This window comes from Mandrillus leucophaeus, unplaced genomic scaffold (genome assembly GCF_000951045.1).
Source record: "Mandrillus leucophaeus isolate KB7577 unplaced genomic scaffold, Mleu.le_1.0 Scaffold1, whole genome shotgun sequence".
Lineage (NCBI taxonomy): Eukaryota > Metazoa > Chordata > Mammalia > Primates > Cercopithecidae > Mandrillus > Mandrillus leucophaeus.
This window is the reverse complement of record NW_012098097.1, coordinates 9491191-9504768: the sequence shown is the minus strand read 5'-3', so window position 1 is coordinate 9504768 and position 13578 is coordinate 9491191. Positions and strand designations below refer to the sequence as shown.

At 60.2% G+C, this 13578-nt stretch overlaps 1 protein-coding gene across 1 annotated transcript in view; it reads left to right on the top strand.

The window, feature by feature from the left end:
- Positions 1–10571, top strand: part of QRICH2 (glutamine rich 2) — a 42095-nt gene extending 31524 nt beyond the window's left edge. Inside the window, exons 8-21 of the mRNA XM_011966099.1 lie at positions 1348–1599; positions 2823–2945; positions 3048–3122; positions 3325–3489; positions 3622–3743; positions 4354–4419; positions 4631–4732; positions 5579–5779; positions 6393–6540; positions 7203–7290; positions 8038–8166; positions 9779–9979; positions 10119–10141; positions 10323–10571. Coding sequence (XP_011821489.1) covers positions 1348–1599; positions 2823–2945; positions 3048–3122; positions 3325–3489; positions 3622–3743; positions 4354–4419; positions 4631–4732; positions 5579–5779; positions 6393–6540; positions 7203–7290; positions 8038–8166; positions 9779–9979; positions 10119–10141; positions 10323–10571 — 1944 coding nt within the window. The remainder of the gene's footprint in view (positions 1–1347; positions 1600–2822; positions 2946–3047; positions 3123–3324; positions 3490–3621; positions 3744–4353; positions 4420–4630; positions 4733–5578; positions 5780–6392; positions 6541–7202; positions 7291–8037; positions 8167–9778; positions 9980–10118; positions 10142–10322) is intronic.
- The last annotated feature ends 3007 nt before the right edge of the window (positions 10572–13578 follow it).

The following is a 13578-nucleotide window of genomic DNA, read 5'->3' as shown; positions in this document are numbered from 1 at the left end:
TTAGTAGAGATGGGGTTCACCATGTTGGTCAGGCTGGTCTTGAACTCCTGACCTCAGGTGATCCACCCACCTTGGCCTCCCAAAGTGCTCGGATTACAGGCATGAGCCACGTGCCTGCCCACTTTGTGCTTTGAGCCACATTCCAGGCTCCCAAGTTGCTGGAACTGTGGTGTGCATCATGTCATGACCCCAGGCCAGGTGTCCTGCCCGAAGAGCAGCTGGGAGTGTTTAAGAGTCACCTGTCAGTCCAAGCTCATGTCTGGCTGTCCCAGGACCACACTCAGGAGAGAATCCACTTCCTGTTGGGCTGGCCTAGCCTCCTTTTGCAGACTTTTTTTGGAGGCCCCTGCTTCTACATGCTGCATCTTTAGCCACCTTGGCCTCCGGCCTCTCTCTGAACGCACTCTTATCTTTCCTGCTGTTCTTTACACAGATAGCTGTGGCTTAGTCTTAAGACTCCACTGAAATGCCCATGTTTCTGGGAGGCCTCTTCTACTTTTCCAGAGAGAACTGGCCGGTCCCTCTGCCTCCGGGGCCCTCAGAGGTGCCTGCCTCCAGGCAGGCTCTTCTGGTTGTAAGTGGCAGCATCGCTGTGAGCCCACACAAGAGGGTGCTGCCCTGGGGATGTGCAGCTGTAGGGAGTGGAGGAAAAGGGAACTTCCAGGCCATGGGGGAAGGGCATGTCCGCCTGTCCCTCTGCATCTGCTTTTGTGGGTACCCGTGTCCCTCTCCTGACCCATCCTCTGAGCCCCCATGTCTCTCTCCCGTTCCACTCTCCATCCACCTTGCTCTCCTTCGTGCTCCACAGTGGCTGCCCCAGCCCTGCAGAGTCCTTTCTGCTCCATTCCCCACTCCCAAGAGAGGAGCCTAGGTTGGCCCAGCCTCTCTTTTTGGACGGAGCATGTCCGTTCCCCTGGCATGTGAGCAGGAGCATGTGCAAGCCCCACCCTTCACAGCCCCAGATCCCGGGGCGGGGCCTGTGTGTCATTAGGGTCCTCTGTATGTTTACGGCCCAGCTAACTGGCAGCAGCACTTTACGATTTAGCTAAAGAAGAGATGTTCTCACACTAAGCCAAGCCGGTGGGCTGGCTGGAGAAAGCTCCAGAGGCCTTCCTCTGGCAAGGGCTTGGCTCAGCATTGACACTGTGCTCCCGGAGAACTCTCTCTACTCACCGTTTACTGGATAGATGCCCATGATGGCACATGCTCTGGGAGGCACTGAGGATGCAGCAACTGCCCAGGGCGCAACAGGGAAGAGGCACACAGGCTAGGAGCAGTGCCAGCATGGGCAGAACGTGGCCATGACTGGCCTCACTGCCCTGCTGCTGCCGTCTCTCCTGCATGCAGTTGGACAAGCTCAGGATGATCATTGAGAGCATGCTGACCTCCTCCTCCACGCTCCTGTCCATGAGCATGGCCCCACACAAGGCCCACACCTTGGCTCCTGGCCAGATCGACCCTGAGGCCACCTGTCCAGCCTGCAGCCTGGATGTGGGCCATCAGGTCAGCATGCTGGTGCAGCGCTATGAGCAACTCCAAGACATGGTCAACAGCCTGGTCATCTCCCGACCCTCCAAGAAGGCCAAGCTTCAGAGACAGGTGGGGCTCTGCTCGCCTCCCTCCTGCTGCAACTGGACATGGCCCCACAGGGGAGGGTCACCCTGCTGCAGACCCACAGAAGTGGGGCGGGTGTTTGGACCTCAAGGTCAGCTCTCCATGGTGGAGCCCTTTAGCCAGATCCCACAAGAGTCCCTGGTCTTTCTGCAGGTCCACAGCAAGGGTAGCAGCAGAACTAGCTTTGGGGATAGGAGACCATGGGGAAGAGCTGGCTTGATGGGGTGGGACAGCACATGCTGGCTGAGGACAGATCAGTGCCCTTCGTGTGCCCTGGAAACACAGGCCCAACTGTAGGAGATGTTGGCTCCCTGGCACACGGGTCTTCCGACTCCTTCTCAATTTCCCTCCAAAGGGCAGGCTTGCTGGTGGGGGTGGGCACAGCCACAAGTCCTGGGTCCTGCCTCCTGGGCTGAGGAACTTAGATTTGGGCCAGGAGCACAGGGGAGAATAAAGCGTGCAGCCCAGCTCTCCAGTGCCCCGGGACAGCACATCACTCCTGAGCCTCCGTCACCTCTACTGACCCCCCACTGGCAAGCCAGGGTCCCGAGGCTAGTCCGTGGGGATGTAGGTGACTGACACTTGTGTCCTGTGGGGGTGGACACCCAGAAAGGGCAGGCAGAGGGCCTTCTGCAGTGTTAGTGGGAAATTGTTTTCCTTTTTTTTTTTTTTTTTTTTTTTGAGACAGAGTCTTGCTCTGTCACCCAGGCTGGAGTGCAGTGGCCGTATCTCAGCTCATCGCAAGCTCCGCCTCCCGGGTTTAGGCCATTCTCTTGCCTCAGCCTCCCGAGTAGCTGGGACTACAGGCGCCCACCACCACGCCCAGCTAATTTTTTTGTATTTTTTTGGTAGAGACGGGGTTTCACCGTGTTAGCCAGGATGGTCTCGATCTCCTGACCTCGTGATCCGCCCACCTCGGCCTCCCAAAGTGCTGGGATTACAGGCTTGAGCCACCGCGCCCGGCCCCATTGTTGTTTTTGAGACAGGGTCTCCCTATGTTGCCCAGGCTGTTCTCGAACTCCTGGGCTCAAGTGATCCTCTTGCCTCGCCCCAGCTTCCCAAAGTGCCAGGATTACAGGCATGAGCCACCGCTCCCAGCCTTGGAGATGTTTTAAGGGCCAACTTACCTGGGGGCAGCAATACTAAGGCAGCAGCAGGTGGGATCGCGCCAGCAGCCTCCAAGAGCCTTCCCATCCCTCCTGCCACAGGACGAGGAGCTGCTGGGCCGCGTGCAGAGTGCCATCCTGCAGGTGCAGGGCGACTGCGAGAAGCTTAACATCACCACCAGCAACCTCATCGAGGACCATCGGCAGAAACAGAAGGACATTGCTGTGAGCGGCCGCAGGGTGGCTGGGATAGGGCCGGGGCTCAGTGTGGTGCCACAGCCCCGTAGCTGCTGGCTCTTTTTTCCTCTGTTCACTTGGCCTCCCCAGATGCTGTACCAGGGTCTGGAGAAGCTCGAAAAGGAAAAGGCCAACAGGGAGCACCTGGAGATGGAGATTGATGTGGTGGGTGCCAGGCCCCAGGGGCCACGCTGTGTCCCAGGGCAGTCTTGCCGGCTGTTCTTTGAGAGACTGAGTGGAGGGAAGCTGGCAAGAGGAGTGTGGGCGCTCAGAAACCTGCCTGGTGTTAGGGGTTGACACCCCCAGGGAATGGGGCCCCTCCATGGCCATCTCCCAGATGCGGGGACCTCTGTCTGTCTCTGGGCAGAAAGCCGACAAGAGTGCTCTAGCCACCAAAGTGAGCCGTATCCAGTTTGATGCCACCACGGAGCAGCTGAACCACATGATGCAGGAGCTGGTGGCCAAGATGAGCGGGCAGGAGCAGGACTGGCAGAAGATGCTGGACAAGCTGCTCACAGAGATGGACAACAAGGTAAGGCAGGGGCATGGCGGGGCTCTCCATCCCACAGCCCTGCCTCCAGGATTGGGACAGCACCACCTTCTCCTGGGTCAGCCCCCTACCTGCTTCCTTAGAGGTCCCCTGGGCCCCCTTTCCCTGCCACAGCTGGACCGCCTGGAGCTGGACCCAGTGAAGCAGTTGCTGGAGGATCGGTGGAAATCACTGCGACAGCAGCTCAGGGAGCGCCCCCCACTCTACCAGGCAGACGAGGCGGCTGCCATGCGGAGGTGACACCTGGGAGGCAGGGGAGGAGGCTGGCACGCTCTTCGGAGGGTGAGGGCAGAGGGGGCTGGGGGTCCCCAGACAAAGAGCTCCTGCCGGCACACAGCGGATCCTGCCCAGGACTGTCCCATGGTTGGAGGGACAGAATTTTAAGAGCTTGAAACACTCTTCTAGCTCAGGCCCCTTCGTATTACAGCAGAGAAAGGGAGGAGGGGAGGCTTAAGGCTCTCTGGGTTTGGCTGAGCTAAGCTGGGCCTTTGGGACAGGGAGAGGTCCTCAATACCCAGAGCTGAGACAGCTCCTGGGGGCCTGGCCTATAGGACCTGGCTCATGGTAGGCTTGAATTCCAGGATTCCCATTCGTGGCCGCCAGGGGGCCCCTGAGACTTGCACAGGGCACCCTCAGGGGCCCAAGGAAGCCTGCTGGCTTTGGGTTAGGCCAGGGAGGTCTGGGATGTGAGCCCGGAGGTGGGAGCAGATGGATTCTCGTGGAGCAGGGACAAGATCTGCACCCTGGTGGGCTGAGCTTCCAGCCTGCCTGGCCTGCAGGGTCACAAGCCCTTCTGGGACTTCTGGGCAGAGCACTCACCCTGCGTGTACGTCCCATTCCTAACAGGCAGCTCCTGGCACATTTCCACTGCCTTTCATGTGACCGGCCCTTGGAGACACCTGTGACCGGACAGTGAGTGCCCACACCTCTGGCACACGGCCTTGCACGGCAGGGCTGTGTCTCCTCCCTTCTCCACCTGTGTCCACCTTTCTTTCATGCGTCTACTTTCAGCCCTTGCTCCCTCCCAGGCCGGGGGCGGTGGGAAGGTTCTTTAGGCAGGTGGATTTGGGGGACAGGACTTGTCCCACTTTGACCCGTCCCTTCTCCCTCTGTCCCTGCCCAGTGCCATCCCTGTGACCCCCGCGGGTCCAGGCCTACCTGGCCACCATTCCATCCGCCCCTACACGGTGTTTGAACTGGAGCAGGTCCGGCAGCATAGCCGCAAGTATGGGACAGCAGGGTCTGGGGCCAGGGCTCTGGATGGGGAAGGCAGAGGACAGGGGTGACTCTGGAGGGCCCGGCGGAACGTGACAGAAGGCAGCGCTGTGGCATAGTGTGGAGAGCCTCCTCCTTGGAGTGGGACAGTGGGGGCCGCAGGCCAATTTCTGAACTAGCTCCCTGGCAGTTCCCAGGGCATGAGAGTAGGAGGCAGACCTAGTCACACCTGCCTTTGGGAGTTACGGTGGGACTTTGTCAAGGTCACCAGCTGCCTCTGAGAGCTCCTCTACTTCTCCACCTCTTCCCCAGCCTTCAGCTGTCTCAGCAACCCCGGGATTAGAGTGGTCGGGGGAGGGTCCGGCATAGCTCAGCCGGAGGGTGGGCTCAGCCAACAAAGGAGGCTAGCGGCGGGCATCTCATGCTCCCTCCGGCTCCTGCCCGCCTCTCTGCTGCTCCCCTTCTCCTAAGGATGGGAGTCCATAGTTCAGAGGACTTCAGGCTGCTCTTTGAAGCCCTACGGGTTCCAGGTATGCGGGGCCAGGTGCGCCGAGATGGGAAGGCCCGGGGCTGCCCTCAGCTCATCCACCTGCAGGCAGCAGGGCTTTCGTCCATTTGGCTGGCCTGCACTTTCCCATCTGAGGAAAGCCTTCCCGGCAAGTCTGGCCCTCAGATGCTGTGGAAAGGGCTACTGCTGAGGGGTCAAGCTGCCCAGTGACCCCCACCCTCGGCCAAGAGCCCATGAGACTAGCTGGGTCCTGCACAAAAGGGACCCGGAACTGAAGGATTCGGCTTACACAAGGTCAAGGACCCCTCCATGGGCCAACCCTCCCTCTGTTCTGCTCACACCCTGCAGCCTCAAGCTGGGCAGTGCCTTCCCTCGGGGTGACCTGGCACAGATGAAGCAGAGCGTGGGGCGCCTGCGCTCCATGCACTCCAAGATGCTGATGAATATCGAGAAGGTGCAGATCCACTTCGGGGGCTCCACCAAGGCCAGCAGCCAGATAATCCGCGAGCTGCTGCACTCCCAGTGCCTGGGCTCCCCCTGCTACAAACGGTACAGGAGAGGGGCGAGGCCATGGGGAGCAGGCACCCAGCGACCAGGCTTGGCTTCTGCCCATGCACGGCTGTGCAGACAAACGCCTTGCCCCACTGCTGGGGAAGAAAAGGGAGTGTGTGTGTGTGAGAAAGTGTGGGCGAGGGGTGTCAGTGTGTAATGTGTGTAAGCCATGTGTCTATGGGTGTCTGTGTATGAGTGCGTGTGTGTGAGTGTGGGTGTTTATGTGTGTGCATGTATGGGTACGTGTGTATGAGTATGTGTGTGTATGCATGTATATGAGTATGCGCGTGAGTACTTATCTTCATATGTACATGTGTGTGTGAGGACCTGTGTGTATGTGTGTGTGAGACTGTGTGTATGAGTACGTGTGTATGTGTGTGAGTGTATGGGTGTGTGTGCACACCTGCCCATGTGCACAGTCACTGGGGTGGCCCGGCCTCGCGGCTGCTCTGCCCCCGCCCGCCTGTTCCTGGGCCCCGGCTGCCCTGCCTCCCAGCAGCCCCTGAAGAGAAGCTACCCCACTTCCCTCTGGTCAGCCCCATCGTGGGTGAGTCCCAGGCCACATCCCTGGCAGTCTTCTCCCAATGACTCCATCCTGTTTTCATCACAGGGTGACAGATATGGCCGATTACACCTACTCAACTGTGCCCCGGCGCTGCGGGGGCAGCCACACCCTCACCTACCCCTACCACCGCAGCCGCCCGCAGCACCTACCCCGGGGCCTGTATCCCACCGAAGAGATCCAGATTGCCATGAAGGTCAGGGCTCTGCCTGGAGCCACAAGGGAGGGAGGCCCTGACACGGCTCCAGATTCCTCACAGTCATTCTCTAAAGCCACCAGAAGTCATCTCAGCCAGCCCTCTGCCTTGAGGCAATTCCTTAATCAGACCCAGTGAAAGCCTCAGGTTCTTACCCTCTTCTGGCAAGAAAGATTTATCCCGGCTGCCTGCCTGCCCAGCAGCATTCCGGCCTCCCAGGCCTCCCACCATGGCCCAGATACCACTTCACCTCCCTCTACCTTCTCGCTCCACCCTAGTGGAGGTGGGAAGAGAAAGCCGAAGGAGGTGTGGAAAAGAGAAAGCCTGAGTGACTGAGTGATTTGTGCCCCTTCTGGGAGGTGGGTAGGTGCTGTTACTGTCCCATTCCACAGAAGATGAAATAGGGACAGGGTTGCCACCCACATCTCTGGCTCCGGGTCCATGCCCTTGCCCTGCTCACGTGCGCCATCATGGAGCTCGTGCGCCTGGCCTCTGCATGGTGGCTGCTGGGCACAGGCCATGTCCGGGTCCCGAAGGGGCTCCCAGAGCCCCCCAGGAGGGTTCTGAGACCACAGTGCTCTGTGCTTCAGGCCTGTGTGGACGGGCCAGGGCCAGGGGGCTGTGGCCGCTACAATGGTGATGGTATCTGTCCACTTCTACAGCGTGATGAGGTAGACATCTTGGGCCTGGATGGCCACATTTACAAGGGACGGATGGACACAAGGCTGCCGGGCATCCTCAGCAAAGACAGTGAGTGGAGTCCAGAGGCCCCCAGGCGCCGCACTCGGGTCCAACAGGGTGTGCATCCATTGTGGGGCCTGGCACTTTTATGGGCCACTGGACCCTGGGTGTCTTCCTTCTCCACTCCCCTCACTCCAAATGTTCAGGTCTCTCGAGAAGCCACCAGGTAAATGTTCACAGGTGGAGGACAGCTGTCCAGCCTCAGCCATCAGCTGGGATGGGGTGGCCCCGTGTTTTCTTGCCAGCCTCCATCCCGGCTGCACTGCTGGGCTCTCCTGTCTTGGCCTCTGTCCACGGCATCATCAGGGCCTCCTCCTCCTTCAAAACTCAACACAGTGCCCTCTGCTGAGCCCCACCACTTCAGCCCCCGAATGCCCGCCTCCCGTGGCAACGCCCGAAACCTGCTGTTGGTCACTTCCCATCATGCATTTAGCTGTGTATGCGCCTTTCTAGATGCCTCCCCTCCTGCCCTGGAAACCCCAGGTCAGAACTCACCCCTCACCTGGCACAGGGCTGACGTGTGCAGGTCCTCCCCTGCACACTCCTCTGTGTGAGTGGGTGGGTTGGGTGGGTGGCCACGAGAATGAATGAAGACTGCTTCTCTGGGGCATAGCCACAAATTCAGAATGACGAGGACCCCACTCAGCTGAGGCTGGCCATGACCAGCAGCCCTGCAGCCCTCTCCCCACGCCCAGGGGTTCCCACAGAGCTCTTACCGCTGCCTCAGCACTGACCCTTCCCTCCTGCCCCCATCAGGCTCAGGGACCTCAAAGCGCAAGTCCCAGCAGCCCAGGCCCCACGTGCACAGGCCGCCATCCCTCGGCGGCAATGGCCACCTGCCCTCCCGGCCACAGAGTGCCCAGATGTCAGCTGGCAACATCTCAGGTAGCTTCCCTCTGGGTGGGGCACCCTGCCAGGCCTCCCTGCTGGCCCTGCCGGCCCCCTTTCCTGCCATGTAGGGCCACTCCTTTATCTCCCTGGAGAGGGGAGGGCCTGGGAGCCGAAGGAGGTGTAGAAAAGAGAAAGCTGGGTGTGGAAAAGAGGACCCTGAGTGACTGAGTGATTCGTGCCCCTTCTGGGAGGTGGGTAGGTGCTGTTACTGTCCCATTCCACAGAAGATGAAATAGGGACAGGGTCGCCACCCACATCTCTGGCTCCAGGTCCATGCCCTTGCCCTGCTCACGTGCGCTGTCATGGAGCTCGTACGCCTGGCCTCTGCATGGTGGCTTCTGGGCACAGGCCATGCCCGGGACCCCAAGAGGCCCCTGACCCTGTCATGGAGGAACCTCTCTCTGCCGCCCGGCCTGGAAGATCCCTTGGGTCCTTGATCTCCCCAGGAGCTAAGTTGGGCCTGAAGGTCAGGGAGCTATGGACCCCCAAGCTACGGGGCCATACAAGGCCCTGCAACCAGGAGGCTGGATCACTGCCAAGTGACCCTGGGCAAGGTCACTCTTGACAAGGGCTGTCCCCTCTCCAGACCTCAGTTTCCTCATCTGTCATCAAGGGGGTGCTGGGTTAGTGCTGCTTGGAGTTAGGGCCCCCCTGAGAATCTAGTGAAAGCTGCCGACCTTCCTCCTGTAAAACAGTATGCACCCACATTCCTTGTGAATGCCTGCGGGAGGTTCAGGGACCCCCCGCCCAGAGCCTGCACCCTCCCCTGCCCCTCAGCTAGATGCTCTCCAGCATCACTCCAGCCCTCAGTGAGGGCATGTGGCTGAGGGAGGAGGAAATCACAACAGAATAAGTGGCTGTGGTGGTCATGGCACCTCGCCATCATCTAGGGCCCCCCACAGGCCAGGTAGTTTAGGAGCTTTATACGGACGGATGAACCACTTTTAATCCACGTACCAGCACTAAGAGGTAGGGACCATCGTTAGCACCACTTACAGCTGAGAAAACTGAGGCACAGAGAGGTGAAGGTCCTTGCTCCGGGTCACACAGCCAGGAAGCGGCAGAGCTGGAGTTCAAAGCCAAGCCCTCTGGCCCAGAGGCTGTTCTGGGAACGACAGGTCTCAGTGGTGGACGGTGAGCACAGAACTGTCACCCTGGCTCCCAGAACTCTGTTTTCTTGGGAATACTTAGCTCACTTCTCCCAGTGTCTACTCTAAGGGCACTGAAAATGCTCTGGAAGCAGGAGAGAGGGACTGGTAGTCTCGGGAAAATTCCTGTGCCTATTGGTGTGGATGTCTAGTGTCTGTATTAACAGGAAACAGTACCAAAGAGGCAGCTCTGGGCCCCTGCAGAAGGACATGTTTGCTTATTTTTCATTCACAAAGATCATGAAGGGTGCTTCATGACTGCTTAGGAGCTCAGATGGGCCTGCACCGTGCCCCCCGGCCCCGGCAGCTCCCCTCCAGCCTGTGTCAGCCCGGCCTGGTGAACAGAACTGCTGTCAACCTCCCTGGGCTTTGGGCAGGCTGGGGTGACCCCTGGTGGGTTTGGGAAATGTGTTGAGCAACCTCAGCCCCTCTGTCTTGCAGTTTCTTCGCGTCAACAGAAAGACAGACCTTCCTCCGAGGGCCGTCTCTCCCAGCCGAACACAGCCCACCCACCCAGCTCTGCCACGGTGGCAAACAGGGGGCTGGAGAGGCACATGGACATGCCTCCTGGGGAGGGGCTCGAGGAGCCCACGCGGGGGCCACGGTCCAGCACTGCTCAGTGAGCGGAGGTGTAAATAAATGTTCAGGAGGAAGTTTAGGTGCGGCAAGTCTTCTCTGACAGTCCTGGCTCAGGAAGATGGAGGGAAGGGGAAGTACCCGCTGCTGGCCAGGCAGCCCCCCCACGTGCCTCCAGACCACCCCCAGGCCTGCCCACTCAGTAGACCTTCTCTTGGACAGTGGATCTGGTTCGTAGCCTGAAAGTGAGTCCTCAGCTTCCGTTCTCCAAGGGCGCCAGGGCTTCGGGAGAGCTGGACACTGCACTGGGGACAGGGAGACTCCTGGCCCTGGGACCAGCTGGGCCAACGCTCACCCAACCAGCTCTCTCCTGGCCTCGGCTAGACCCAGGGTGCTCTGCCTTCTGGCCCTAGACCTGCCTTCTAGCCTGGGGGGCTGGGGCCCGAGCTGTCAGTGTCCAGCACTCTGGGCGTGAGGGTGGCAGCCGCCTGCTGCGCTCTTGCTGCCGGCTCAGGGTGGTTCTTGACCCCTGGCGTGGGATTCCAGGGAAGCAGTGCCAATGGCTGGAGGCTGGGCAGGTTTCTGTTTGCCGCCCTCTGCTGCTCTCCCTTGAGTGGGCTGCTGCAGAGACAGCCGGGGCCTGAAAGCTCAGACCAGGGGCTGCTGTGGCTGTGATGCAGTTTCCCCGTTCCCCTCCTGGAAAAAGACATCCAGGTGGTGGGTGGAGAGGTGGTGCGAGCCCGGTGCTTGTCGCTTGTGGTGATTTGCTTCCCTCTGCCCTAGCTCCGACACTTGCAGGCAAGGGACTCACTAAAGGTCTTGGCAGGTGAAGGGACAGAGGTGTGCAGGTGGGACTGGGCTCCGGCCGGTGCAGCAGCTGCTAGAGATGAGCCCCCATCACTGCTGCAACCCACTGGAAGCTCCTGGGACCAAGGAGTCCCCTGACCTCCTGAGCTTGGACTCCAACCAGATTCTAGGGGTCCTCCAGTAGATGAGAGTGGCCCCCCCACCCTGAGGTTTATAAAGCCCTGAAGTCACCAAAGCCTTTCTGCCTCAGAGGCTCCCCTCTCAGAGAAAAGGAAGTGCTCAGAGTTGAGAACGGGGCTCCCCCCACCCCCAGTTCCCATCTCCCCAGTATGGGAAAGGGATGTCTGGGGCAAGAGGCCTGCTTTGGGGTGTGAGGAGACAAAATCACACAGGAAAGGAAAATGTGGCGACAAACAGCCCAGAAAAACGCTTCTGCCCCTGACCCCGGTGTGGGCAAAGTGGGGCAGGCTTGGCTGGGTTGGGTGGGCGCTTCCTCCTGGCCTGTTCTGCGGAGACCCAGGGAGTCTTCACGTAATGATGTCATGCTCAGAGCTGGACAGAAGAGAGGAGCTGCTCAGACAGCAGGCACCCCTGGACCCCAGCCCCTTTCTCCCCAGGCAGGAGGTAGAGGCAGGGCCGCCCCTCCCCGGCTCCAGCTGGGCTCCTGTTGCTTTCGGCCCCACCCTGGCTGTGAAATGTCAGAAGGTCGGCTCAGTTTCCCGGGTCTAGAAGCCAAATTCACCAGCTTGGCAGGGAGGCGCAGCCCAGCCCTCCTCACCCAGGCCTTCCCCACACCCACAGAAGGGCCCGGAGCGACATTCCCTAAGCCAGCCAGGCCAACCCCCACCATTCCCGCACCTGGCATGGCCCACACCTGGGTGGACCCCGGCTCTGGCCCAGGCGGCCTGGGGACGTCACAGCCTAACCACCCACGTGCTGACAGGGGCTGCCCCTTCCAGCCTGGGAAAGCACAGGTGGGCAGGGGCGGGGGGAGGGGGAGGAGTCTCAGGGGTTTCCAACCAGGAAACAAAACTGAAAGGACGAACCCAGCTTCCAAGTACGTCCGTGTCACGCAGGGGTGGAGGGGCAGTGGGGCCCGCCGTTCCGCTCCATTGGAGGAGGGGCTGCCCCACCGTGTGAGGGGCCCGAGGAGGCCCGGAGGCAGGATGCGGTGGGTGCCGGGCCTGGCCCCTCTTGACTTTCACTTCACTTCCGGCCTGAACCTCCAGAACCCTTGTCCTGCCTGTGTTCCAGCAGGACTTGGGCCCCGCAGACCCCAGCAGAGGGCGAGGCGGGAGGACAGGACAGGAAGGGGCTGCCTGGACAGTGTGTGGCGGCAAAGGGCAGGGCTGGAGGAGGAATCCCAGCCACGCGGCCATCACCCCCATTAGCCAGGTGGACAGGCTCCCCACGCAGCTGACCTCCCGCGCCTCAGGACCAGCTGAGGACGAGCTGCTAGGCCAGGAACTGGTAGCCGTGTCCCATGCTGACACCTACGGGGCTCTGGGTAAGGGGGAATGGAAGCAGGCCCCTCTGGGGACCCGCCAGCCTTAACTGACCTTTGGGTCATGGCCCTCGACCCAAACGGACATACTGCCCTGGGAAGCTGAGGGGAGGAATATCAGAGATGAGCCCAGCTGGAAGATGCCTCCTGGGAGGGCCTGGGGGGCCATCAGGAGGCCCCCAGCTAGAAGGAAGCTCTCCCCACTGCAGATGGAAATGACTTCCAGCGCTCCTCCCTAGGACTCTGTGGGTGGGGGCTACACCGATGGGGCCAAGAAGGGACGGTCACAGCAACTCAGGATGGACCCCGGCCCCTCCCCATCCCCACACCAACCTGGACCATGCTGTCAAGAGCCCCTGGTGTGACCACCCCCCAGTAAAAAACATCCAGACCGGCCCAATGGCAAGAGACCCCCACCACCCCTTCTGAGGAGACTGCTTTTCCCACCAACGGAAATAAAAGCACCGCAAACCAGGGAAGTTAGAAAAGTCTCTTTTTAAGTTTTTAAATTAAAATTTCACCCTGGTGAGATGGGATTCTGATTTGGGAACTAAACCCAAACCCAAAGGCAGGCTCTCCGCAGTGGGAGGGGCAGGGCGCCCAGGGCAGTCAAGTCCCCTGCTGGGCAGAGCCTGACCTTTGACCTAAGTCAGCTCCTCAGTGCCACATCAGCCCTGCATTCAGCAGGAGACAGGTGACAAGAGCTATGGGGCCACAACCAGCAATCAGAGGTGGGGAAGAGGCCATGGGGAGAGCGAGCCCTGATACCAAGAGGGCCTTCCACAACTTTGGCTTCAGGCCCTCCCGGGACCTGCAGCCGCTAGGTGGCTGCCCGGTGACTGTGGGAGTGGGGTCCGCTTCCAGATTCCAGAAGGCATGGCTGTTAAACGAGGCAGCTGAGACACCTTGTGCCACAACATCACTCCATCGGCTCTGCAGCATGGCAGCCCTAGCCCCAAGCACCGCAGGTGTGCCAGGCCCATTCTCACGCACATTAGTTATATTTATATATTCATATATATTATAGTTATATATTAAAAACAGAGGAAAAACTTGCCTGAAAAACTCCTGAAGGACCCAAGTGGCCCAGGAAGTTTACTATCCCCCCCACCCACAAAAATTCTTTTATAAAATCTTCCAGTGCGATCTTCGGGAAACCCCCTGCCCTCCCTGGCTCCCCCCTCCCTGACCCTCCTGTGTCCCCACAACCCTGGGCTGCCCCCAGCTCCAGCCCAGCGCCCGGCGGCGTCCAGTCTCATCTCTGGCCGTCCATGGCCGCCATGGCTTTCTGCTGGGTGCCCCCCTGCTGTGCTCCTGGGGGCCACGTGGGCTGTGGGCGGTGGAGGTGGTGGAAGGTGGTGGGGGAGGAGG